The sequence below is a fragment of the Lissotriton vulgaris genome, unplaced genomic scaffold (genome assembly GCF_964263255.1).
Source record: "Lissotriton vulgaris unplaced genomic scaffold, aLisVul1.2 SCAFFOLD_557, whole genome shotgun sequence".
NCBI classification, from domain to species: domain Eukaryota; kingdom Metazoa; phylum Chordata; class Amphibia; order Caudata; family Salamandridae; genus Lissotriton; species Lissotriton vulgaris.
Window position 1 is genome coordinate 734,698 of NW_028254212.1, and position 27,297 is coordinate 761,994.

General features: G+C 48.1%; 1 protein-coding gene across 1 annotated transcript; it reads right to left on the reverse strand.

Annotated features, from left to right (window-relative positions):
- Positions 1-27,297, reverse strand: LOC147659631 (uncharacterized). The gene is made up of 2 exons (XM_086951591.1): positions 26,964-27,297; positions 1-2,635 (listed from the first exon to the last, which is right to left on the reverse strand). The coding sequence occupies exon 2, from the start codon at positions 1,929-1,931 to the stop codon at positions 687-689; it is 1,245 nt and encodes a 414-aa protein (XP_086807717.1). The 5' UTR covers positions 1,932-2,635; positions 26,964-27,297; the 3' UTR covers positions 1-686.

Genomic DNA, 27,297 nt, shown 5'->3' on the forward strand with positions numbered 1-27,297 from the left:
ACTAATCCCTGAAGTTTGTTGAAAATCCTTCCCACAACTACTTCCAAATCCACTGCAATGGTATGGTTTCTCCCCAGTATGTGCTTGCTGATGTCTTCGGAGAATTGATAATCGACTAAAGCTCTTCGCGCATTCAGTGCACTTGAATGGCGTTTCCCCTAAGTGTGTTCACTGATGATTTCTTAATGTTGAAGGGTCACTAAAACTACTTTCACATTGTAAATTGTAAATTGATACTTGTATAGCGCACTACTCACCCGCAAGGGTATCAAGGCGCTTGTACGAATACCGCTGTGGAACCCATCCTGGCTTTCCCTGTGAGGCGTCCACTCCTGGGCACCCCTAAGGTGGAGGCAAGGCATCCTTAGCGTTGTGGGGGCTGTTGTGGAAATTAAGCAAGCTATTGCCCAGAGTTGCAGAGTGGGACTCCATGACTGAAACAGGCACAGAGGCGAGAATTATCAGGTCGGTGGAATTTTGAGCCCAAGACCCGCCGAGGCGGGGAATTGAACCCTGGTCCCGGGTTAAACCTCTGCATCAGGGTCTGCCGGTCTAACCATTGAGCCACACTTCTCCAGTGCATTCAATGCAATTATATGGGTTTTCCCAATATGTGTTTGCTGATGTCTTTGTAGATTTTCTAATCAACTAAATCTCTTCACACTTTCCCTGCACTTAAATGGCTTTTAAACTGTGTGTGTTCGCTGATGACATTGTAGCTGTGATAACCAATTAAAGAGCTTTGCACATTCACTACACTTGAATGGCTTTTCCCCAGTGTGTGTTCGCTGATGTGTTTGGAGTTGTGATAACTGACTGAAGCTCTTCACACATTCACTGCACTGGAATGGTTTTTTCCCTGTGTGTCTTCGCTGATGATTCCTGAGAGTTGAGGAATCACTAAAACAACTTCCACATTCACTGCACTTGTATGGTTTTTCCCCTGTGTGTGTTCGCTGGTGGCTCCGGAGGGTTGATAACTGACTGAATTTCTTCACACATTCACTGCACTTGTATGGTTTTTCCCCAGTGTGTGTTCGATTATGTTTTTGTAGGTCTATTAACCATCTGAAGCTCTTCACACATTCACTGCACTGGAATGGTTTTTCCCCAGTATGTGTTAGCTGATGTGATTGGAGATGTGATAACCGGCTGAAGCTCTTCACACATTCACTGCACTGGAATGGCTTTTCCCCTGTGTGTGTTCGCTGATGAATCCTGAGATTTGAGGAATCATTAAAACTACTTCCACATTCATTGCAATGGTATGCTTTTTCCCTAGTGTGTGCTCGCTGATGTCTTTGGAATTGTGATAACCGACTGAAGCTCTTCACACATTCAGAGCAATGGTATGGTTTTTCCCCAGTATGTATTCGCTGATGTGTTTGGAGATGTGATAACCGACTGAAGCTCTTCACACATTCACTGCACTGGAATGGCTTTTCCCCTGTGTGTGTTCGCTGATGAATCCTGAGATTTGAGGAATCACTAAAACTACTTCCACATTCATTGCAGTGGTACGGTTTTTCCCCTGTGTGTGTTCGCTGATGTCTTTGGAGTTGTGATAACTGACTGAAGCTCTTCACACATTCATTGCAATGATGCGATTTTTCTCCTATGTGTGTTCGCTGATGTCTTTGGAGTTGTGATAACTGACTGAAGCTCTTCACACATTCATTGCAATGGTGAGATTTTTCTCCTGTGTGTGTTCGCTGATGTCTTTGTAGTTGTGATAACTGACTAAAGTTCTTCACACATTTATTGCAATTGCACGTTGCTTCTCCTGTGTGTGTTTGCTGATGGTTCTTTAGTAGCGATGACAAACTAAAGCTCTTGCTGCATGTGTATGATTCTTCTTTCTTGGTTCGTTTCTCTGGGTCGGGTTTACATTTGTCTGCATCCCATGACTGCGTTTCCTGAGGAGCTAACATGGTTGATAAAGCACGTGTTATTCTCACATTCCCGGTATGTGTGTGGTACTTTGGATGCTTGATTTCAGATTTCACAATGAAATACAAAACTCACCAACTACATATATTATAATGCGGCAAGTAAAGCTTCTTTGTAGTTGGTTATGTCTTTAGATTGTGGAATGGTTTCGCATGTTCATGAGTGAAGATCAGTCTTCCTTCAGGTCGATGCAATTGGAACAGTCTGTTGTAGATCAGAGACTCTCTCTTTCCTTTACCCTTCAGTTGTCTGGCTCCACTCCATTGTGCTTTTCTCTTGTTCCTGTGGTTTGGCCTGAAAGAGTTTACAATACACCTAGCGCACTGAACAGTAATCTGCCATCATTACAGGAAGCAGAGCAATGCTGTATCTACCTAATACCGAACACATGATCAAAGCTGGTGGTGGAGACCTGTTTACTCAGGAGGTAGTTTGTCAGTGTTGTTGCATTAATTTTCTAGAGGTCATTTCTTAGTCCTGTTGAGTGGAGGTGCACAGCTCAGACTCTTGCATCCACTGATATGCTCTTGACTGCTTCTTCCAGGATCTATCAGTTTATGTTCAGGTTCCTCAGTCTCTGACTGTGAAGATCTTTTACCAAATATTGGAGCTCATTATTTTCTAACCGCTTTTTTTTAGATTACTGTCGTTATTCACGATCATTTGTGCATTCAAAGCTAGTTTCCTATGGGATGTAAAGAGATTTAAAATCACTAAATGGAAATGTAAGAGAATGTGAACACACAATATTTAACTAGTTGTAAAAGACATCTCTTCTTTACCATTTTTTAAAGTTACCAAGGGCTTATTCACCATGCATAGATATTTAACTAAATCTTCCATTGAACATGTCACTCTTACCTAATTCAGAAAAGTAGGTGATTTTCCGGTGTTAACAGAGTAACTTAGTACAGAAAGAGCACTCACTGAGCACCCTCTTGCTAGAGGTACAGCTTTAGGAAGAAGCACATGGCTAAGATTTCATTTAAACAAGAAGGGATTGCGGAAAAAGAGATGGATCAGGATGTGCTGCTGTCACTTCAGTTTCAAGAAGTGTAGAACAACAGTAACCCTTTCAAAAACTAAATGACAAGGAAAACCCTTCATGAAGTATATAATAAAGGCAACGCTTCAGGAAGTATATAATAAAGGTAACTGTTGCGGGGGTGAAGGGGGTGAAGGAAGGGCACGGAGACCAGACCTTGGTAAGTAGGGTTTTATTTTTATAAAAGTTTTCTTTTTTCGTTGCGAGAGTCTTTCTCTGGCCAATATCGTTGGGTTGACTCCGCCTGCACTCGTTTGGGGTCTTCTATTTTCGTTCTTTGGGTCCTCTGCTATCCACTCCTCCTCGGTTGCACCACCGTAGGACATGTGTGGGGAAGAAATGAGGACCAGTTAGGTATTGTCCTTCTTATGCTGTTCCCATGGGTAAACCAGGTGCGTTGGGGCACCGTGAACTGTGTATGTTACAAGTATTTACACAGGGTGAGGGTACTGTGAGGAGAGGATGTGTAAGGATTCAGGGATAGAAAAGGGAGGGGAGCACACAGAGTATTTACAATGCCTGAAGTACAGGCAGTACTCTGCAACAAACTCTTTTTACTTCTGAAGGGCTCCTCCCTCCTCCCCAGCCAGCCTGATACGCGCTGCGGTACTTGGTTAAGCCACACTCCCCTGTGAGTGTGGCTGGGCGAATCACAGTGACGGTGGCCTCCTGGCTCTGGAACCTCCTCTTGTCGACCCTCGTCTCGTCCTTCTACCGTCCCCTCTTCCCGATACGATTCTTCTCCCGACTCTCCTGGAACTCGACTCCAGTCCAAATGCGCTCTCCCGGTGTCATCACACGCCGGTCTTCTTGCTTCCTCCATTTTGACCAATCCCGCGGAGTAAACGTCATTCTGGGGCGTGACTTCATCCTCGACATACGCCAAATTAAAGGAACCCTCCTGTTCTTCGTCGATGTTTTCTTTCCATAGGGACTGGGAGTCCGAACTCCAATCATTCTGATGTGAATGAAAAGAGGGAGGGGCAGTCATGTCAGTGACCCACCAGTCCAAATTTGGGGCCACCCCTTCTGTCTGCATGTTCTCCCCGCTACATTAACACTCTAGGAAGTATATAATAATGGAAACGCTTCAGGAAGTATATAACAAATGTAGCTCCATTCACACTCTTCTTGACAGTACTTTCCAGTTCAAACTGGAGCAGCTGAAGTTCCAACTCCTGTCTTTACTTTTCTGTTTGTAAGTTATCTTTGCCACATTCCTAGGGATTGTTCAAGCATATGTTGGACGATTGCAGCATTTATTATAGAGATTCCATCACAGGCAGCAATATACCTGCGATATCTCTGCTGCCAATACGTGTCTGCTTTTTGCCTTTTTCTACCTTACCATGGTTTCTGACAATGTTTTGCGTTTGGTGCCAGCATGCTTCTCTGTCGGTGGATGGAGCATTGGCAGAGTGGGACAAGATGTCCGTTGCTTGAGGGTGAGTGCAGCATTTACACCGGTGCACATTTCTTACATTCAGCTTTACCTTATCCCTGTTCATCACCTTCCATACTCCCTTATGTCAGTGTACTCGCTCAACAGGGTTCATTGACAGCTAAAGCAGGGGAGTGACTCGATGCACACAGCAGACATCAGGTAATGGTCTGGTAGTCAAATGCCATGGCTGGCAGTACAAGGATCACAAGCGTAATTAGAGAAGCTCGCCCAGGGCATACAAACGGAGGACGTGCACAGGTAGATGCATATGTGGTACAAACAGAGGAGGCGAACATGTAGGTACACGCTCCTTCATTTGGGTCTGTTTCAGACCTTTACTGGGCTGGGTATTGGTGTGCACTGTCTCTTATTTTAGGCCTCACGATTAAGGCCAGTAAGTGCCAAATCGGGAAAGGGTCAGTGATGTACTTGGGACACCAGGTAGGGAGCGCCAGGTGGCACCCCTACAGACCAAGATCAACACCATTCTGGCTTGGGAGCCCCCCAAGACCCAGACCGAGGTGAGGGCCTTCTTAGTACTCACCGGATACAACCGGAGTATTGTTAAGGGATATGGTATAGGGATATAACTGAGCTGACTTCCATGAATCAGCCGAAAAAGGTGATCTGGACCGAGTCCTGCCAGAAAGCATTTGATACCCTGAAGGCCGCCATGTGCACGGCCCCCGTGCTCAAGGCCCCCGACTTCTCCAAAATAATTGTTGTGCAGACCGACACATCAGAGCATGGAGTGGGAGCAGTGCTCTCACAACTGAACGAAGAGGGCCTAGACCAGCCAGAAGTCTTCCGTAAAAGAAGACTACTCCCAAGGGAGCAAAGGTGCAGTGACATAGAAAGGGATGCTTTCACAGTGGTCTCGGCACTGAAGAAGCTGAGGCCCTACCTGTTTGGTACTCACTTCCAAGTTCAGCCCGACCACAGCCCCTCAGATGATTAATGCAGATGAGGGGGGAGAATCCAAAACTGCTGAGGGGGTCCATCTCCCTACAGGGAATGAACTTCACGGTGGAATACCGTCCTGGGACAGAACACGCCAACGCAGATGGCCTGTCCCGATTCTTCCGCCTTAGTGAGGAAAACTCCCAGGAGTGTGGGTAGTTCCCCCTACATTCAGCTGGAGGGGACGTGTGTTAGACTTGGCATCTTTTGGCGTGTTCCCCCGAGGTTTTGCTTTCTGCCCTCCCAGTTTTGACTCCGTTTTTGGTGGTATAACATTTCTGCATGCTTTTCGCACTGCTGATCAGTGGGAAAATGCTGGAGCTCCTGTGGTAAATTGTGTTATGATTGAATGTGTGACTTGCTTGTCAGTCCCCAGTAACGAGCACTGCGTGTACCGGGGCTTGTGAGTCCACCGATACTCGTGGGCCTGCAGCTCGGATTGTGTCACCCACGTACGTAGCGCGAGAAAGGTATAGGTGAAGGAAGTTTGGTAGGCCTGGACTCAGCGTCTAAAGATGCAGCCTTTAGCGAGGGTGCCCTTTTCATTCTGAGTTCATCAAGGCCACTTTTAGAAAGTGGGTATTATTTTACTCGGTCATCCGGCTTGCCTCTGCTGGAATGTGGATTGCCTGCCTGGTTTTGGGACGACAGATGGCTAGGGAGCAGGGTGGCTCCTGATAGTCTAGGTAGGTCACGAAAGGGCTGAATAGACCAGGGCTGTGATAGGGGAAGAGGGAGGAGATTTCCTTGCACCTCGAAGGGCCTGGTCTGCCTCTGACAAAGCCGTCTCCATCTCCTGCCAGGAATTCACGCCAGAGAAGGCCCAACTGGTTCTGGCCGGACACAAACACCCTCTGCCTGGAAGATCAAAAGATTTTTGAGTACAAATGCTGGGTTTAGAACTCAACAAGATCAAGAAGACTGCACAGAAGGAGAGCCAGAGAAACTGCTGAAAGGACCGATTGCTTTGCTGCGGGCTTTGCTGGGCTGACCTGAAGTGGCTGCTTCTGTTTTGGGCAGTGAAAGGCCTGGACTGGACTTTCTGCAACCAAATTGGTGAGACTCTCTAAGGGCTTGAGGTAGAGCCTGTAGGAGAGTAGGGTCTGCAATCCCATGATGACCCCAGATGTTTGCTGTTAGACCCGGGACCCTGGCCGGCCAAGACTCGCGTCGAGGTCAGTCAGGGATCGCCAGTTCTAAGTGTCAGGGCAAGGGAGTCACACGCCAAGATAACCCCTCACTCGCCCTCTAGGTAACGTGGCGCGAGCAGTCAAGGCTAAACTTGGAGGCGATGTAAGTTAAGTATTTGCGCACGCACCCCAGCAACAACACCCAAGGCCCACCACAAAGAAACACTCCACACAAGGTTATGTAAAAATAGCCTTTGTATTATAAAAATATACATCAGATACAACACACATCTTATTACACGGTGCCAACAGGCACGGGCGGAATTTACAAGGGATATTTGTACAGGACAGGGCCACTTGGACCACTGTCACGGGTATCAGCACTTTTAGAAATAATTACTGTAGCACAAAAATATAACAGTAGAGCATACAACCAGTAATCACTGGTAACAGGACCTCTCTAGCACCACCTGTACTAGGGAGAAAACAACCACCTACATGTCACAATACCTATAGGGGTGCAAGGATAAAACACATGATGTATCAACATTCAGAGGTGTACAGGCACATGACGCATAAGCAATACATTCAGCGGTGCAGACTCAACAACCATTACCCCATACTCACAAGTCACCACCTGTGACTGTCCCGGTGTCCCAATGTCAGGGCCTAAACGTGGCAGTTGTCCACTAAGTGCTGGACAACTGGAGCAGGGAAAGTTAGCACAAAGTTGGAGCCTCTCTGGGCTCAAAGAACCACCACTGTGGCACTGGTGAGCCTCTCTTAGGCTCTCTCACCAGTGAGGGGGGGGGGCTGCTGAGCCTCTCAGGGCTCCAGCAATGAAAAGGTGCAGCCTCGCTGGGCTGGGGGGGTCCCTCGCTCTGGGGACCCAGGAACACTTAGGGCGCTCTGAGCCTCTCTCAGGCTCTCGACAAAAGTGCGGCGCTTCTCTTGGGGGAGTCCCCCCTCTGGGGACTCGAAGGGAAGGTGGGGCGCTCAGAGCCTCTCAGGGCTCGTGAAATAATTGCCCCCAATGAGCCTCTCGGGCTCCAACAACCAAATGCTGCCTTTCCGAGCCTCTCTGGGCTCTACGCGAAATGCCACCGAGCCTCTCTGGGCTCCCAACACGCGGGCGCGAGGTCGCGCTACAGAGAGGGGGCGGGGCGGACACCGGCAATGTGTCCCGACGCTCCCCCCCTCCTCTGCAGGCACCTGCACTCACCGGCTGGTCTTCAACGGAGGCGGGTCTCTCCCGCTGGTCCCGGGGCTCTCCTTCCCTCTCGGGGAGCCTCGGCAGGCTCTCTCTCGGCTCGGCGAGGGAGGCGGGACTTCCGGTCGGCCTTTCCGGGGCCGCGCTCTGATTGGCCGGCAATCCCTTCACTTCCGGGTCGCCGCGGGCAGCGCGGCGGCTCGCTTTAGGTAGGCAGGCGGGCTCCTAGCTGATCCGAGGAGTGGGCTCCCTCGTAGATCACTCGAAACCGGGCAAAACAATACGGCAATGAGCGGGGTGGCACCCGCGCCGTCAAACCACCACACAGGGCGGGCAAAATGTAGCGCTCACAGCGCTCGGGCACAATCCAGCGCTCTCCAAGCGCCAGGCAGGCGATCTCAGCGCTCCCAGCGCTGAAGGGCAGAGAGCAGCGCACTTAGGCTGCAGACAACGAAGTCCTCAGTGCTCCCCAGCACTGGAGGACAGGACAAGGCTCCAGCAGGGCTGGAGGCAGGCAGGGGGGGCAAGGCTGGGCCAGAGCCAGCACACTGGGTCTCCAGGCAGGGAGACTCCCCAAGTGGCGGTCCTTCTGGCCCCAGCAGCGGCACAAGCCCCCTCTGGCAGGATTCCAAAGTAGAACAAATTCAGTGGGGACACAGCCCCTTCTTATACCAACAAATCCTTTGTTACAATGTGCAGGGTGGGGGAAAAACCAGTCGCAGCTGGTTCTGGAGCACTCTTGATGGCCCAACCACCCATTCCTTTCACTGGGGAGGCTAGGGTCATTAGACACACCACAGGGGGGCGGAGCCAGCATTGTGTGGGGAAAACCCAGCCCATCCAGGACACAGGTACACTCCTCCCACACATCACTCATGCTAATCTCCCACTCACCACCGGGCAGACCCATCCAGACTTCCTGGAGCCTGGCATGCCAGCCAGCTCCAGCCAATCACGCTCCAGCACCCTCACTGTACACATATCTCAATGTCCAGAAGTAGCACTTCCCAACTAGACACATACATGCCGCAGACACCATCTTGCAGCATTCACTCTCACGAGTTCAGGCATACCAAACTCGAGCCTGCACTCCCCACGCATCAGGAACTACTAGGGACACACACATTCCCCATGCATTCCTATGGGAGGGCAGGCCAGCCATACTTCACGCACGCACTTTCACTCTGGGACTCAGGGGAAAGTGCGCAGAGACCCAAAAATCACTAGCACAGGGTCACAAATAAGGCAAAAAGTCTAGGGGTGAACCTGCCCTGCGGGCCAAGTCCAACATTTGCTTTTTGCTTCACTGGTTTACGACTTCCCTGGCTGTGGGCCTGCTAATCAGACCCACAGCCTAGCTGTTCTCTCACTAAATTGACACGTGTACCTTAGGTGCATTTACCAATTGGTACTGGGCCACCTTATCAGACCCTGTAACTCAGGGCATAGGTGTACCCAGGGCCTACCAGGGGCTGCAGCATGTATTATGCCACCCCTGGCTGGCCATCTAAATCTGACACAACTGGCTGCACGACAGCTGGGGCAAGGTGGTGTAATCACCCTTTGCTTTAGATATAGTATGCCTATATCTAACCCTAAAATGGACACAGAGACTCCTATCAGTCACTCCTATGGCAGGCCTTGACAATCCTGAAGGCAGAGGGCTTGGAATCATGTGAGATGGTGCTCTGGCATGAGCTGAGCCCGTTTGCAGCTTGCGGAACCAAGTCCTAATAGCTGTTCCATGATAACGCATACCATATACTCTTAAGTGCATTATAATCCTCGCGGTTATATGCCAACTCTGGTATCGCTTTATCAAAACATGTGGAGTAAGATGTCATACGAATTGGAATACTAACCCCTCGCCAATTCTGGCGACGGGGTTAGCATTCCACCCTTCTAGAGGGACACGACATGTATGTAACTGTGAACCCCGGTTAAAGTTAACTCGAGCCTCAGGATCACAAAATGGATGCTGCCACCACAGACACAAGTCTGACCTCCTGCTGCTGGGAGTCCTTCCAGCGAGGAGAGCTTGGACAAAGAGTTTCCTGTCAGGGGCGGTGCTAGCACCATCCCAAACAGGGTTTTGTGTATCCTGGGTAGGCAGGGCTGAATAGGAAGGTGACTGCAAGTGGCACCCCGGTGCTCACTATGCATAGGCCGGCTAGAACCAGTTCCAGGGGCACACCAGCCCCTGAGCTGGGGAAAGTCCGGCATGGGAGAGGGGTGTAACCACCCCCCTTCCTGGTCCCACCCATGGGCAGGACCTAGTCCCGTACCAGCCCCTTTCTTTAGTATAAAGGTGGGAGCGGGGACCCTTCCAAATTAGATCATCTTTGAATCCTGAAACTACTTTCTACGAAAGGAACTCAAGACTTCTTCCTAAGATTTCTCCCTTGTGACTAAGGAGTAGTCACCCTGCATCTGCGGGCACCAACTAAGTAACCTGCGGTTTGCTGCACGTCCTTCCTCCGGAATCAGACCGACCAGCACGACGAGACCCGGCTTCCCTGGTACCTCTGGCCTCTACCTGCATCATCAGCCCAGCTGAGATTCGTGGGTGTGACGAGACCTCGAGGGGCCGGCCATCTTCAGAACTGCACTATGCTTATCCAGCACGACCACCGAGGGATCCTCGAGTGAGTGCTTTGGGGTTTGAGAAGCCCTAACCCTGAGCAGCTCCAGCACCGAAGTCCAGCCCCCCAGCATTCACGAGATCTGCGTGGGGCCCTTCTGCTCTTTTCTGCTCACCGCGTTGTCCGGCCACTTGCCTGCTGGCTTGTAGCCCTCTTGACGACGAACGACGACATCTCCATCGCTGGTCTGGTTGCTCAGGCTGGGCCTTGCTTCCCTCCAACAGAGGAGCACCCCGGACCCTCCTGGTCCACTCCAGATGCCATTTTGAGTCCACCGCGTGGGCTTGCATTTGCCAAGAGTTGTTGCCCCGATCCTGGGTCCAGCATCGCCGACAGCAGATACCTTCGTGGGACAGCTCGCACCTCCATCCTGGTCGCCGACAACGCCTCCTGGTCGAGAGACTGCAGAGCCCAGCGTCGCCCACTCACCTGGTCGAGGTGACTCCATCCGGTGCCATCCTGGTGCCCATCTAATCACTGGCTAGTGATTCAGAACTTGGTCCCCTCTGCTTACAGGTACTCTCTTCAGCTGATCCAGTCCTTGGATCGGCCCGGAACATCTTCACTGGTCGCCTGCCAGCAACTTCACTTCAGGCTCCTGGTTCGTCAACGAGGATTCCCGACGACACTTGAACCCTATGCAGCCGCAGCCCCTGGGCTAGGTAAACCGAGTACCACGGTGCTCCAGCGTAGTCCAACTCTCTAAGTGTCTAGATCCACTTTCGTTTTTGACCTACCTAGTCGGGTTCGCCCGAGAACACTAACTTTGTAATTTCTAGCAACCATAGACTTTGTCCCGCATTACGCGTGAGAGTTTCCTCTCTGCACACGACGTCCCTAGGCCGCCTGCTTCTAATCTAAGGGTTCAGCATTGTAGGTCCAGCGTTTCTAAAGTCTATGAGAGTAGTACTTACATGCTAGTAATTTCGCATTCCACTTGTAGAGTATATGGTTTTTCGTGCCCCTCAGGCATTGGTGTAAATTGTGCAACTTTCAGTATTTCTTTAAGAGCTTTGTATTGTGCTTAGCACCCTGTCCTCATAAAGAGTCCAGGGCTGTTGTGTTATAATAAACATCCTTTTATTTTATTATTATTATTATTATTATATTTATTGAGCGCACAGCTACCCGGAGATTTCCCGGCGCTTGCCTTGGGAACCCGTCCTGGCTTTTCCCTGTGAGATAGCCCCTACAGGGCATCCCCAAGGTGAAAGCCAGGCATCCCGCCGCAGGGGGGCCGTTGTGGAGATTAAGCAAGCTTAATGCCCAGAGTTGCAGAGTGAGAACCCATGATTAGAGCAGGCACCGAAGCGAGAATTATCGAGTCCGTGGACATTTGAGCTCAAGACCCTGCCGCGTCGGGAATTGAACCCTGGTCCCGGGTCTGACCTCAGCTTCCGGGTCTGCCTGCTCTACACCGTGAGCCACACTTCTCCCAGTTCATAACAACTTGTGTGGTATCCTTTCACTTGGTGTTCAAGGGGTATATGTGATGGTATAACAGCTGGCTTAACACGCCCTCTAGAGTTTAGCCTAAAGACTGCTCTTGTCCATGCTACTAGGATAGCTGGTCTATAAGGTTGACTTACAACCAATCATCAATAAGGGTTGTGGACTGATACATAGTGATCACTAGAATAGTGAGCACTGCATATAAGGCCAACTTCTCACATTGGTGAGCAGTGGTTGGGATGGCGCCAGCGCTCTGGATCCCATCAGAAAGGTGTTCGACCTGCAACACGAGTGACTTCAAGGCCCTCATCAGCCTGCATCTCTGAAAGGTACTGTTTGCGGGTCTTACCGACCCCGTAGTTGGCCTGCGACCTCGCTGTCAGCCAGAACTGTTTTTGGATTTATTGTTCACGACATCGTGATAGCCCCGGATGGACTTTTTTAAGGCAGATTTGGATAAGTGACAATTTTGAAGTATAGTATTGTGAATTTTTATCGTATTTCGTCTAGTCTTAAGTATATAAAAATTTGATATTTTTCTAAACTGGTGTGGTGTCCTTCTGTAGTGGGTACACTGTTTTACTGTTGGTTATGTGCAAAAGCTTTACACACTGCCTCTAAGATAAGCATTACTGCTTGTGCTAAGCTACCAAGGGGGTGAGCAGGGGTTATTTTACAAGTGTAACTCCTTTATCCTGACTAGAGTGGTGGTTTCTGCCTCGCTTTGGAGCAAGTCTGAGATAGCCAGAAATCCCATTTCTAACACAAAGTTTTTTGATTTGGCACCAGTGCCTGTCGACTGCTGATAGGGAAATAATTAGCTGAACATACAACACTAGTGAGATATTCCAAAAGATTTCACTACCTCCGCTAGAGGTCTGACGGAAATATTAAAAAGGGCAGGACTGAGCTCCGAACCCAGAGGGATGCCAGGAGCCTGTCCTCTTTGGGATGAGGCAAAGGGAGGGGTGTGGGGCATACATTGAAAGGGTCCACTCCTTTAATAAGGGGGTAAACCAGGCCAGACCTTTGCCCTGTACCCCCAGGTCAGTGAGAGAAGTTAATATCATTACATGTGAGACAGTGTCTAAGGTCGCACTTAAATCCAGGAGGTACAGAGCCTGGGATTTACCAGCATCTGCCGTACTGCAAAGGGATTCAATAACTGTTAAAAGAGCAATTTCGGAGCTGTGTGACCTAAATCCATTTTGCGAACAATCTAATATTTGATTATGTTAAAAAATTTTGGTTAAAAGATTGTTTACATGTTTCTCCACAACCTTGGACAGAAACAACAGAACAAAAATGGGTCGATAGTTTTCTGGCTGAGTGGCATCTAGCGAAGACTTTTTTAGAAAAGCGATAACCTTGGCATGTTTCCATGATATTGTTACTTATTCAGTGCTCAGCAAGAGTTTGGCTAATTCTAGAAATATGGGTGTGACGCTCGACTGAAATTAAAAAATATTATCAGGTTTAAATGGGTCATCCGGAGATCCAGATTTCACTTCACGCATTAGGGTGGAAATAGAATCTGCGTCAAGTAGAGCCAATTGGTCCAAGGTAGCCAATTGGGAGTAGTAGGTCTCTGTCTCAAGAGAGACAGGTTTGACTGTTTTCTCACTCCTGTTAAAGTAAAGATAAAGATCATTGACCAAGCTTGTTGCAGTGGCTGTTAGAAGCTTCCGCTAATCCAGGACTGGAGGTGGGTTTAATCAGGTTGTTCACAATAGAGAAGATTTCCTTAGAAGGCTTACAGCTGTTTTTGATTTGTCTGCAAATAATTCGACATGGGCTCTTTCAATCAGTTTCTTGTAGCATTTAATAGCTCTCATGTATTGCATTCACGCTGCAGCATCATAGGATTTATGCCAAGGGCGCTCTCGTACTTTGAATCCTAAGGGCGTTGCCACAACAGATCCAAGGTTCATTTGTTATCAGTCCACTCTCTCAAACTCAGATTCCCTTTCCAGTGCCTCTGGGACTACAGCTGCTTCTAGGCCCCCATCCTGTAATGCTGGTTGTTAGATTTGGGGGTCTCTAGTTGGCGCAGGTAGGTACCTTTGATCAAATAGGGACCCTTGCGTCTAGACACTCCCAAAATAACCCCTGCTCACCTCCTTGGTAGTTTTGCACGAGCAGGCAGGCTTATCTCAGAGGTAGTGAGTAAAGCATTTGTGAACACATACAGTAGTACAATGACAACGCTACAGATGGACACCACACAGGATGTATATCAAAAATAAGTATATTTATATAGACTTAACACAAGACCAAAAATGACAAAAATCCACAATACCGTATTTTAGAATGGTAGAAATAGCTTAGTTCTCTTTAGATGGTAAATGCAACACTTTACGTTATGTTCAATGTACCTTTGGATGCGTAATGCTATACACAAAAGAGTGGCAGGGAAGGAGATGCGTTGGTTTCCTTACACACAAGAACAGTGATGCGTCGGTTCCCTACTGCTGCGTAGGGGACGGTGATGCGTTGGTTCTTATCTGCGTGGGGAGGTGATGCGTCGGATTCTCACTGAGCTTTTGTGGCGATGCGACCCGCAATGCCATGAGCCATGATGCGATGAGGATCCGATGCAATGAAACAAAATGTGTCTTCTTCTTGATGCAACAACAGTGAGGCGATGTGTGCATGCCCGACAGCCGTGCGTCAACTCAGTGAATCGTCTGAGCTGCGACAGGCCCTGCGACACGCTTCTCTGGTGATGAGACGGAGTCTGTTGCAACGGCGACACTCTTCTCCGTTGATGCGAGGCACTTCGGTGATGCAATAAGGCAATGGCAGACGCGGCACCCTTCTTCAGGGATGTGACGACAGCGGCGGCGACACGCTTCTCCTGTGATGCGAGGCGCTTCGGTGATGTGATGCGACAGCAGCGGCACCCTGCTTCAGTGATGCGAAGACAGCGTCTGTGGCGGAATCACGCTTCTTTTCCACGCTTCCAGCTCCCTGCAACACGCAGTCTCTCAGAAGGCCCAGCACAACAGCAGGCACTTCAAATTCCCAACAAGGGAACTCAGGGGAGCTGGATGGTGAAGTATGTTATCCCAGAGACTTTAGCAGGAGGCAAGCTCAATTTCCAAGCCCTTGGAGATCCTTTACAAGTTGAAGAAAGTAGCACAAAGTTCCTTTCTACTTTATTTGGCAGTCAGGCAACCACTGCATACCAATCCCCCAAACAGCACTCAGCGTAGGGATAGTCTTCTACTTCAGTTTCTCCCTGGTTCCTCTCCTCAGCAAAGGTTCTTCTTGTTTCCCAAAAGTGATCTACATTTCTGTACTCTGAGACCCCTCTTTTATACACCTATTCTCTTTGTTCTCTGAAGGCAGAGAGTGTCTGTACCTAGTCCAAACCAGTTCTGGTCAGTCCTGAAGCACTTTGTTGACAAGACTTCTTTCCTTTGACATTGTGGGCCACGGACATCAGACGCACCACAGGAGGTGGAGCCAGCATTGTGGAAGACAGGCACAGCCCTATTCAGGCCCCAGGTTCTCCCTTCCCTCACTCTACATGCAGATGGGTCTATTCAGCCCTGTGCTGACTCACCCTGTCTCCTGGAATCCTCCAGCCCCTGTCACTCAAGCTCCAGACAAGGAATACACAACCTAGCAGAGGCAGGCTTGGATAGTTAGGCAAGAAAATACCTACTTTCTAAAAGAGGTATTTTCAAATACAGAATGTTAAAACCAACTTCACTAAAAGGTGTATTTTATCATTCTGAGTTCAGGCATACTAAACTCGAAATTCTACCTACTTCCCTGAGTCAGTTAGGATTACAAAATGTTATAATCAAACTGCCCATTCTGGCCTATGGGGAACAGGTAGCCTTGCAATAGTGAAAAACGAAAACGGTTGTAATTCACTATTAGGACATGCCACACATATCAGGGCATGTCATACCTTTTACCTACAATCCACCCTGGCTTAAGACCTACCATAAGGGTGACTAATATGCAGAAAAGAGAAGGTGTAAGGGCTGGCAAGTGGGTGCACTTGCCAGTCAACATGGCAGTACCAGACTGCACACAGGTTCTGCAATGGCAGGCCCAAGGCACACTTAACAGGCTGCTTCTGTGGGTGGCACAACCAGTGCTGCAAGCCCACCAGCAGCAATTGACTTACAAGCCTGGGCCCACGCAGTGCACTGTACCAGGGTCTGACAAGTAAACCAAGTAAGCCAATCATGGAGTAACTAGTCCATACATCAATTTATAATAGGGAGAGCATATGCGTTTTAGCACTGATCAGCAGTGGTAAAGTGCCCAGAGTCATAAAACCAACAAAAACAGGTCAGACAAAATACAGGAGGAAGGCAAAAAGTTCAGGTATGACCCTGCAAAAAGGACCAAGTCCAACACTGGTTCTCTCTGCTACAACATTGGTTGCAGACTTGAAGATTGATTTGGATTTTAGCAAACTGGTTATTGTATCACAAATGTGACAGATATCCCAGTCCATCTTACTACAATTGTCACTGGATTAAATGCACTACTAATGTGGCGGGCGGGACACTCGTCATGCTTGTGATGGAGTAACCTGTCCACCAAAATCTAAATGAGACCCTTGGTGTACATCATGTCCAGTGTCATTTAAGTGTCAGGCCAAGCAGAGACCACCATCTAACCGCCCCCCTTTCAGCTAGTCACTGGTAGATCAATTCTGAAGCCAATACCTTAGAGCAGAGCCAAACTAAGCGCAGAGTCCAGCTCCCAGGCCTTAGGTAATTAAATGTATCTTTATTTGATATTTTGATATTTATTAAAATTTGAATAGCGCGACTATCGCTCCGGAAGGAGCATCTTGGCGCTGAGCACACAGAGAACCAGCAATGGAGAGCGAGGATCAGATAGCTGCGAGGACCGATGAGTCAGACTGAGAGAAAATCCAGGTCTTCAGAAGTTTCCTAAAAAGGCTTTCTGAGGGGGCATGCCTAAGGTTGGGGGGGAGACAATTCCATGCCTTGGAAGCCAGAAATGAAAAGGTCCTTCCACCTTTAGTTTTTAGTTTTATTCGGGGTACAGTAACTAAATTAGCTCCTGACGACCTCAGGCAACGAGTTGGAATGTAACGCGAAAAGCGCTTAGTCAGGTAAGATGGGCCAGTATTCCTGGTGGCTTTGAAGACTGTGACAAGAAGCTTAAATAGAATTCTCTTATGGAGGGGCAGCCAATGGAGAGTGTTAAGGGCTGCAGAGGCCGGGGACCTGCGGGGGAGTTTCAAAACAAGCCTGGCTGCTGCGTGTTGAACACTTTGCAATTTCTTAAGGGACGATCTCTTTATGCCTGCTAAGAGGCCATTACAATAATCCAGCCGGGAGAGAATAAGAGCCACCGCGACTGATTTCCTGGCTGAGATGGGCAGAAAGTCAAAAAATTTCTTTAGCTGCCTGATCAGGCTAAAACAGCACCCCGCAGTAATGCGCACATGCTCGTCAAAGCTGAGGGACGAGTCAAATTGGACTCCAAGATTGCGGGCTGAGGAGACCGCGCTCGGGGGTGCTTCGGAGTTATGAGGCCACCAGTCTTTAGGGGAAAAGAGGATGCCTTTGCCTAGGGGTATTATTTCGGTTTTGGCACTGTTACATTTAAGATGATTCAGGTTCAGCCAGGAAAAAAGGCAGTTTTGAAATCTAAGGGCAGCGTCAGGGTGTCTTTTGTCAATGGTGACGACAAGCTGGGTGTCGTCAGCATAAGAAGTCACGAGGATCCCGTGGGATTCAATCAACGTGAGAAGGGGAGCCATATATATATTAAAAAAGAGAGGGCTCAGTATGGATCCCTGGGGCACACCTGAGATGGTGGGTCTTTCGCCAGAAAGAAAGGGGCCTAAGGAGACAGTTTGCGATCGATTGGATAGGAATGATGTTATCCAGGCCAGGGCGGAACCCGCAACACCAATCTCACGCATTCTGTTGATGAGAATGGCATGTGAGATGGTGTCGAAGGCCGCGGTTAAGTCGAGCAGGATGAGAACAGCCTGTCTGCCCTCCTCCTGCAAGAACTTAATGGTGTCCGATAATTCGATCAGTGCAGTTTCTGTGGAGTTGCCAGGGCGAAAGCCGGATTGCTGTGGGTGCAAGATGCGTTTATTTTCCACGAAGATTTTTAGTTCCTCGTGAACTAACTGCTCGGTGATTTTGCCTAATGCTGGGAGAAGGGAGATTGGGCGCATGTTGGATAAATCAGTTGGGGATTTATTTTGTTTCTTCATGAGGGGCTTAACTATGGCCTTCTTCCATTCAGCGGGGACAATGCCGGAGTTAAGGGATTCATTAACAATGGCATTGATTGACGGGTTGACGACCTCGATAAGATGGTGTAGAATAATCGGGGGACAGGAATCCGTAGGGGCTCCTGATCTACAGGTCAAAATGGCCTTTTGTGTTTGTGCCAGGGAGACTGCTGTAAAGTTATTCAAAGAGGGGATAGTTGTGTGGGTATCTTGTGTGAGAGTTGGTGGCGGGGGGAAATCCTTATGAATGTTATTGATTTTTTCAATGAAGAAGTCTGCTATTTGGTCGCAGAGGGTTTGTGATGGGGGGATTTCGAGTGCCAGTGCCTTTGGGTGGGTAAAGGACTTTACTATATTAAAGATAGTTTGCTGTTTCTGTTTGGCTGCGTCTATAGCTGAAGTGAAGAATACCTTTTTTGCTTTTTTATGTTAGAGAGGTATTGTTTCCTCTGAAGGATGTATATGGATCTGGATGTGGGATCGTAAGTTTTCCTCCACTCTCTTTCCAGGACCCTACACTTTAGGTGACAATCGGTGAGGGCCTGAGTGTACCAGGGAGCATTGGGCTTCCTTTTGCCTTGACCTGATTTTTGGTTGGTGGGGTTGGAGTTGGCGGAGACCACTCCGTCAATCCACAAATGAAAGTTTATGGAGTCTTGTGATGCCTCTCCCATGATAGGAGGGGGGGGGGGGGCAGAGAGCTGGGGGTTCAGCTTGATGCGCTCGGCTACTTTCTTCCAATTGATGGGAAAGGGGGTGGGAGGGTATTTGATGTGCGGTAACAAAGGGGGTTTAGTCTTAATGGAGAAGGGAATAAAACAGTGGTCTGTCCATATTTGCGGTAATGGGGGAGAGACATCTAAGGAAGCCAGGTTTGTGCAAATGCCGTCCAGTGTGTGCCCGGCCCGGTGGGTAGGATGGGAGACAGATTGGGAAAGGCCAAAGATCTCAAGTGAGTGTAGGAAGTTAAAGGTGTAGGGGTCTGTGCAGGATTCCAGATGAAGATTGAAATCCCCGAGAAGGGTGAAAGTGGGATAGTGGGTCATGAGTGATCCCAAAGTCTCGTCGAGGGAGTCCAAGAATGGTGTGGCGTTCCCAGGGGGACGATAGACGAGTCCTCCAGATAGGGAGGAGGAGGGGTTAATGTGGATCACAAAGCCAATGCTCTCACAGTCCTTGAGAGAGGCCAAATCGAATGTGTGGCACCTGAAGAGTTTCTTAACGATGATGGCCAGCCCGCCTCCCCGACCGCTGGGCCTATCCCGCCTGAGGATGGTAAAATCAGGAGGGAGGGCGGTTGCCAGGTCGGGGTTAGAAGCATCGTGTAGCCAGGATTCAGTAATGAATAAGGCGTCAAGACCGTGTGACAGAATTAGGTCATGGATGTCTTGTCCGTGACAAGCTAGACATCTGGCATTAATGAGACCGCAGTTAAAGGAGACCAACTTATGAAGGGGAGGGGGAGGAATGGGAGGAATAGGGCTGGCCAATCCCAGGGATGACCATCCGCATGAGCGGCAGGAAAAAGGGCCCCAGAGGCGGTCTGTGGGGGGGTGAGCATTACAATTGAGGCTAGCTATTGTCGGGCGCATAGAAAGCAGCGCGTTGGAGTCATACCTGAGAACTGGGAGGTTTAGGGCAGCATGGCCCGCGCCCGGCGCGATCCTGGCGCGGACGGGCGCAGACGGGCTTGGCTTAGGCGCGGCTTCGGCGCGCAACCGGCGCGCCCGCTGCGCCAGCCCGCTGCGCCGTCTGGGTGGATGACACATTATATAGGAAGGAGGGAGGGTGGGAGGACGGCGCGACTAGAGCGCTGACCTCACCTTCCTCACTCAAGATGGCGCCCACCGCCGAGTGATGTTGCTTAAAAGCGGCTGGGCTGAAAGAAGAGGAAGAGAAGGTGTAAGGAGTGTCATAGGGCCTGTATTCTCAATTCTCCTTAATCTAACAGCCCCCAAAGTTAAAATACGGTGGTTTTAAAATAGGTATAAAAACGCTCCAAATGTCATACAGGAAAGGCTAAAATCAATGCGCCTCAGATCGTTTATCTCTCTGAACCGACCAAAACTTGCAGACTCCTCTCTAAACAGGTTACCCAAAGGAAGGCGGTGCGCACCTCCATGGGCCTACTCTACACCATACCGCAGCCCAGGGACCGAGTCCTGATCCACAACTTTCATCACCAGTGGAAAGAAAGCATGTTTGAATGGCCGTAAAAAGTAGTCTTTTCAACTCCCAAAGCTGTCAAGGTCGAAGGGAAAGAGTCCAGGTACCACTTGTCAGATATTCGCTTGGACTCATCTCTACTTCAACCATCAAAGGAGTCACTATCACAAACTTTTTCTAATATGAACTATTTACACTTTGGGGACAGAAGGCCCTGTAGGGATTCCTCCGGACTTTGCGAATACTTTGCCTCTAGGAGCGCCCCAAGGGCTACCCCCAGACATTACATCGACTCTTTCATATCCTGACTAAAATATTCACTGTAGGAGAGCAGAATCTGCTTACTATGGTTACCCCCACTTTTAGCTGGAGTTTCACTGTTTCTCGACTTTAGTCTGGCTGGGGCCATGCCATTCAGGACCCCAGCCTAGATGCTTCCTCTCTAAAATGATTGCATGTACTTTAGGTACACCCCAGATTGGTTACTGGGTTACCCTTGTGAGACCCTAGTAAATGGTACCTTAGGTACCAAGGGCATAGGTACCCCAGAGGCCTACCAGGGGCTGAAGCATGTATTATGCCACCCTGGGAAGCCTTCCAAAATGGCACCACAGGTCTGCTACTGCAGCCTGGGTAAGGTGCTGCATGCACCCCTTACTAAGATATAGGCTACCGATATGTACCTTAAATCACTGACACATATAAACCTATCAGTCACTGATATGGCAGGCCTTATCAATCCTGCAGGCAGAGTGCTTGGTTGTGTGCGAGAGGGTGCCAATGCATGAGCTGGACCCCTCTGCAGCTTTCAGAGCCTATTCTCCGAGGCTGTTCTGTGATGCAGCCAGACCATATACTCTTAAGTGCATTATAACGTCACAGTAAATGCTAACTTTGGAATGGCTGCCTGGAAACATGTCGTGTTTGGTGTCAAACACTTTGGAATCCTACCCCCCCCCCACCCCCGGCCCCCTGCCAGTCCTGGCAGCGGGGGTACAATCCCACCCTTCTAGAGGGAGAGACATGTACACACCGCCCTAATCGGTAATAGTTTAAAAGAAGCCCAGCATCACAAAATGGATGCTGCAGCCACAGACACAGGTCTGACCTCCTGCGGCTGGCCGAAAATTCGGCAGGGGAGGCCTTGACAATATGTTTTTTATCACAGGGAGGTGTAACCACTTCCCAGACAGGGTTAAGTGTATTGAGGCAGGGTGGGTGCATTCAGAAAATGCTTTTCAGACAGTGCTGGGGGCACACTTGGTGTTCATGTGCATACCCCAGTTCAAACCGGTTGCAGGGGCACTCAGCCCCAGCTCTGGTGCGAAACTGGACAAAGGGAAAGGGGTGTAATTACCCCTCTTCCCAGACCCTCCCATAGGTGGGTCCCCAGAGTATGTCCAACCCCTATCTTTAGTATAAGTAAGGGACCCCTGGCAACAGGACTTTAAATTACACATGGATGAAACTCTGATACATATATCCTGGAATTTCGACATTCTACACGACTAGAAGACGGAAGAATCTCCCTTGGGATCAAGAAGTGACTCCCTTGTTCAAACAGGCACCAAGGAAGCATCTTGCCGGGCTGGTATTGCAGTTACATCGCAACTTTTACAACGGACTTCCATTACAACGCAACTTTTACAACGCTGGATCCATTACATTGCATGCCTTTACAACGCATGACATTACATATCAGATGATATTACAACGCATGCCATTACAACGTAAGTATAGGTAAGTATATAATTTTTTAAAATTTTATTTAATATTATTTAAGTAATTTAATTAATATTAATTATAGATAAATATATTTATTTGTGTTTTTTTATATTATAAATTAAATATATTAATTTAAGTAATTTTAAAAATAAGTATGAGTATAGGAGTATATGTTTTGGGGTACTGAGGTATATGTTTGGGGGTGTTTGGGTATTTTTAGGTTTCAGGGCTGGGTTTGGGTTTTGGGGTACAGGGGTATTTTTAGGTTTCATGGCTGGGTTTGGGTTTTGGGGTACAGGGGTATTTTTAGGTTTCAGGGTTGGGTTTGGGTTTTGGGGTACAGGGGTATTTTTAGGTTTCAGGGCTGGGTTTGGGTTTTTGGGGTACAGGGGTATTTTTAGGTTTCAGGGTTGGGTTTGGGTTTTGGGGACAGGGGTATTTTTAGGTTTCAGGGCTGGGTTTGGGTTTTGGGGTACAGGGGTATTTTTAGGTTTTAGGGCTGGGTTTGGGGTTTGGGGTACAGGGGTATTTTTAGGTTTCAGGGTTGGGTTTGGGTTTTGGGGTACAGGGGTATTTTTAGGTTTTAGGGCTGGGTTTGGGTTTTGGGGTACAGGGGTATTTTTAGGGTTCAGGTTTTTTTAAAAACGACTTTAATTAAATTAAATTAATTAAATTAAATTAATTAAATTATATTATTTTCGATTTATAAATTAGTTAAATTAAATTAATTACAATTTTAAAATTAATTAAATTAAATTAATTAAATTAAATTATATTAATTAAAATTTTTACTTTGTTTAAATTAAATTAAATGTATTAATATAATTTAATTTCAATTTTAAAATTAATTAAATTAAATTAATTAAATTATATTAATTAAATTAAATTAATTACAATTTTAAAATTAAGTAAATTAAATTAATTAAATTAAATTAATTATTTTAACTTAATTACATTTTTAAAAAAAGATATACTTACCTATACTTACGTTGTAATGGCATGCGTTGTAATAGCATCTGCTATGTAATGACATGCGTTGTAAAGGCATGCATTGTAATGGATCCTGCGTTGTAAAAATTGCGATGTAACGGTCTGCGTTGTAAAATAACGCGTTGTAACGTCATACATCCATCTTGCCGGTCTGCATTTCCGAAGCTCCTGCCGGACTCCGAAGTATTTGCGACTCAGGACATAGAGTTCCAGACTTCTCGGAGGCCGACACGAGATCCTAGTAAAGCTGAGAACAGCAGCCCTCACGAGTGACGTGAGACTGGAACTCCTGGACACCGTGGACATTTGCTAGTGCATCGACTTCCCGAGCTTTCCCGAAGTTTGCATTGGGCTACCTGTAGTCCTAGCCCAGAGTACCATCTGCATCGAAGATTGTGGGCCTACACTCCACAAGTGTTCCGTGAGCACGCTTCTAGCATCTCTGCTCGAGGCCGATTTGCGATCCCTGGTCGGTTGACTGGTGGGTCCCCATGATGGTAACTCTACTTACCTTTGGGCTTCCCAGGTTGCTCCAGACATACCCTGACTCCCCACCGAGTGGTGACTCCCTCACACCTTGCTTGTCAGCACCAAAGCCGAACTCTGTTATTTGCGTGGGTGGCTGTTGCCAAGGCTTGTTGGGTCCAATCCGGAAACCGACACCGCAGCACTCGACATCCTTCATGGGACAGCTCGAATCCAGTACCTTGTTGTTGTTGATGCCTCCTGGTCCTCGTGGCTGAAGATGCAAGCTTCACCTTCTTCACCTCCAAGTACCCGACATCGGTCGGCGTACGCTCATCGACTTTCTGGTCACTGGCAAGTGACCTAGACTCTGTCCCCTATGCTTTCAAGTTCTTCACATCTCCGATCCAGCCTTAGATCCACCCGGACACTTTCCACTTGGATGCCAGCAGCACTTTGCAGCAGATCGCCATTGAAATTGATGACGAAACCCAACACGAAAAGACACCCAAGCACCCGGCTTCCCTGGGTGAGGTAACTCGAGTACTCCGGTGCTCCTGTGAAGTTGACTCTAGAACCTACTAGTTCTAAAGGGGTTTGCTCCAAGTCCACTTCTAAGTGTCCATTATCGCTAAAATTCCAAAGGCGACTTTCCCCATAGAAGTTAATGGTGATTCGCTGCTGTGTTCATACACTGCACACGTCCCCCGTGGGTCCCCTGTGTCACTACCTTTGGTGGTTCCTGGTTTTCCCAGGAGTTCTACAGGCTCTACGCCTGGTCTCCATGGCAGTCGTGGTTCTTATACCACTTTCTTAATATATGGTTTGGTACGCCCCTAGGGCTCAAATTCTATTGTGCCAATTTACTGTGTGCTACTTAAGTTTACTGAATGTACTTTTGCCTCTAGCTTCATAAAGAGACTAGAGGGATGTGTTTAGAATAAATACATATATTTTAAATATATATACATGGTGTGGTTCTCCTTTCATTTGGTCATTCACAAGATTATAGACTGGTAAAAGAAGCTGCTTTACATTCCTTCAAGACTTAGCCCGAAGGCTGCTCTCCACAGCTACCACTAGGATAGCTTTCTATAAAGGTTGATTTAAACCTACCATCAATAAGGGTCCTTTGAACTGGTGCAAGGTGCCCACTAGAGTAGTGGACAGCATATGCGAGGCCAAATTCTCACATTCACTTGTGTATTGTTTTTTGCCCTATGTGCTTTTATGTTTCTTCAGCTATGAGTCACAGTACAGGAACAGGACAAGTGTCAGCAAAGGAAACCAGGTAAAGTGGTCCAGCTTGTGCCCCAGGATCTAAACCCCTTAATATAGAACTTCACCACATACAACGATTACATAGCGCACTACTACAACACACCTGGTATCAACACATAATCTCAGTGGGGAGCAAAGCATCTCCCCAACTCCTGCTATGTTTGCTCATTCACACCCCATGAGTGGGTTCAGACTATACCTGTCCCAGGAGGTACCGCCCAACACAGCCTCATGCTGAATAAAAGCCAAACTCCAGCCCAACACTATAGCACCACAGGAAGTCACAGTGAACCTAGCCAAGTACGAAATCATACCTGAACTCCTTTACACCATGACACAGCAGGATGAGATCCAATCCAATGCAAGAGTATAACCGATAATAATGACATGCAGTGGGGCACCTCCCCCTTGATGGACTACTAATGGTAATGCAGCGACCACGCCTACACCCAGCTGGGCCCAGACTGGAGAGGGGTCTGCTCACTGGTCACCCTCTACATGCCAGCATTGGTCATACCTGCAGAAGATCTTTTGAGCTGCATCCCCACCGCATCAGCAAAGGCACCACGCTTCTACACCAAGTCTGCAAACAAAGGTCAGCAGAATACTTTGGATTAAGATTAAATCCTAGATCCAAAGCTATAAAGTTGGTTCAAGTATTGGTACCACTAAACAGCACATTACACCTATAACACTTGAAGACTTACATTCACGTCAAACTTAAATCAAATTTATAGCTCCTAAAATATAATTCAACTGTTGGCAATCTACAAATAATGTTCATTACATGTCTTTTCCCGGCCAACTTTTAGAAATCTCATTCCCTCCCGAACAATTTTCTTTCTTTCATATTTTGTCCGATATCTATTAATTACTTTTCTCCACCCTTCGTGTGTTTTCTCTCTGTATCCCTCTTATTTCTCTTCTCTGGCCTCTTCTTGCTTTTTCTGCTCGCTCATCTTGTTCTCCCCTTCCTGCTGAAGTGACAACTAGAGCAGAATGACTTCAAGAGTCTCTTGGAATCCTTCATGTAGGCTTCACATCATAGCACAATCCTCATCAACACACCGTTGATGAGAGAGTGAAGCAACCCCTTGTAGCATTGTCATACAAGTAGCCCTGGGTGCTTGTGGGCAGACACATATTTGGAAGTCGTGCTGAAGTCTCACTCAAAGCTACCTAATTCTTCCAAACTATGGGGAAGAACTAGAACTTCACACGTGACTTTGCTCAGACATCTGCCGTGTGCAGAGTAGTACCTGACTATTCTGCACAGAGCAGACCCTCTTACAGCAAGTGATCCTAAAGATTCCTGTACATAGAGGAGAGGCCAAGAAGAGTGACTGACAGTCGCCAACATCTGCTAAGACAGACGCCCTTTAAAAAGACACACTGTAGACATGTCTCAAACACACACACAGCTTGCAAAGACAACTCTACCCTGTTCAAATGCGCACACATCCAACCTGCAGATGTACATCAAAAACACAGACATGTATGTTCCACTGCTTGAAAGGACTCCTACCTGGCAGACCCAAGGTTAGTGCACACACACACAATCACTGCAGCAGACACATATTCTTTGCAGCAGATAATGCTATAAGCCAAACTATGCCGCTGGAATCTATTGCAATGACTGAGGTTTTACCTAGAATTATATAAAAACAGGGGCAAAGGGGCATGGGGCAGCACAGAAACCTTAACGCTCAGTTGCCTGGGGGACAAGCTTCTGACACAGGGGTACAGTTGGGCAAGTCAACAAATTGACAGCGAGAGCCGAGGAGAGAGTGTGGACAGATTTCTCATAGAGAGCTAAGATGCAGTGCAATGTGAACAGATTTTTCACTGTGCAGTAAGATGCAGTGCAGTGGCACAAATTCCTCATAGTGCATTAAAGTGCAGTGTGCACAGATCTGTCACAGTGCATTAAGATGCAGTGCAGCGTGCACAGATTCCTCTTAGTGCAGCAACTTGCAGTGCACAGATTCCTCACAGTGCATTAAGATGCAGTGCAGCATGCAAGGATTTCTCATAGTGCAGTGAAATGCAGTGCAGTGTGCACATATTTCTCACAGTGCATTAAGATGCAGTGCACAGATCCTCTCTTTAAAACAAATGAAGACCCCCAGGGCTGGGCGGAAGACCCCCAGAGGTCCCTGGATAGAAGAGCCCAGCTCCCAGCAGAGAGTTCTTTCAGGATCATTCAGTCCATTTCTCCAAACACAGCACAAGGTACAGACATTCTCCTACCTGAGCAGAAACCTGTGCAGACATTTCCTGGCTCTCTCCTCCTCCTATGGCTGGGGTGGGGCAGGTGCAGACTTGGTGTCTGGGAGAGGTGGTGGGGGGGGGGTCTACGAGGGTCTGAAGATGAAGATAACTGCACAGACAGACAGGGCGTCCTTCCTCCTCTGCAGCAGGTTGGACACAGAGGGAGAGGCAGGAAATTATGTCAACATCAGTTTCTGGTACTGTCTCTGCCACCGCTGACCTGGAACAGGAAACCCTTTTCCCTTTCATACAATGTGCTCAGTGGATTTGTCTCAGCAGGCGAGGCGCGCCCTCTGCTGGCCACTTAAAGAAC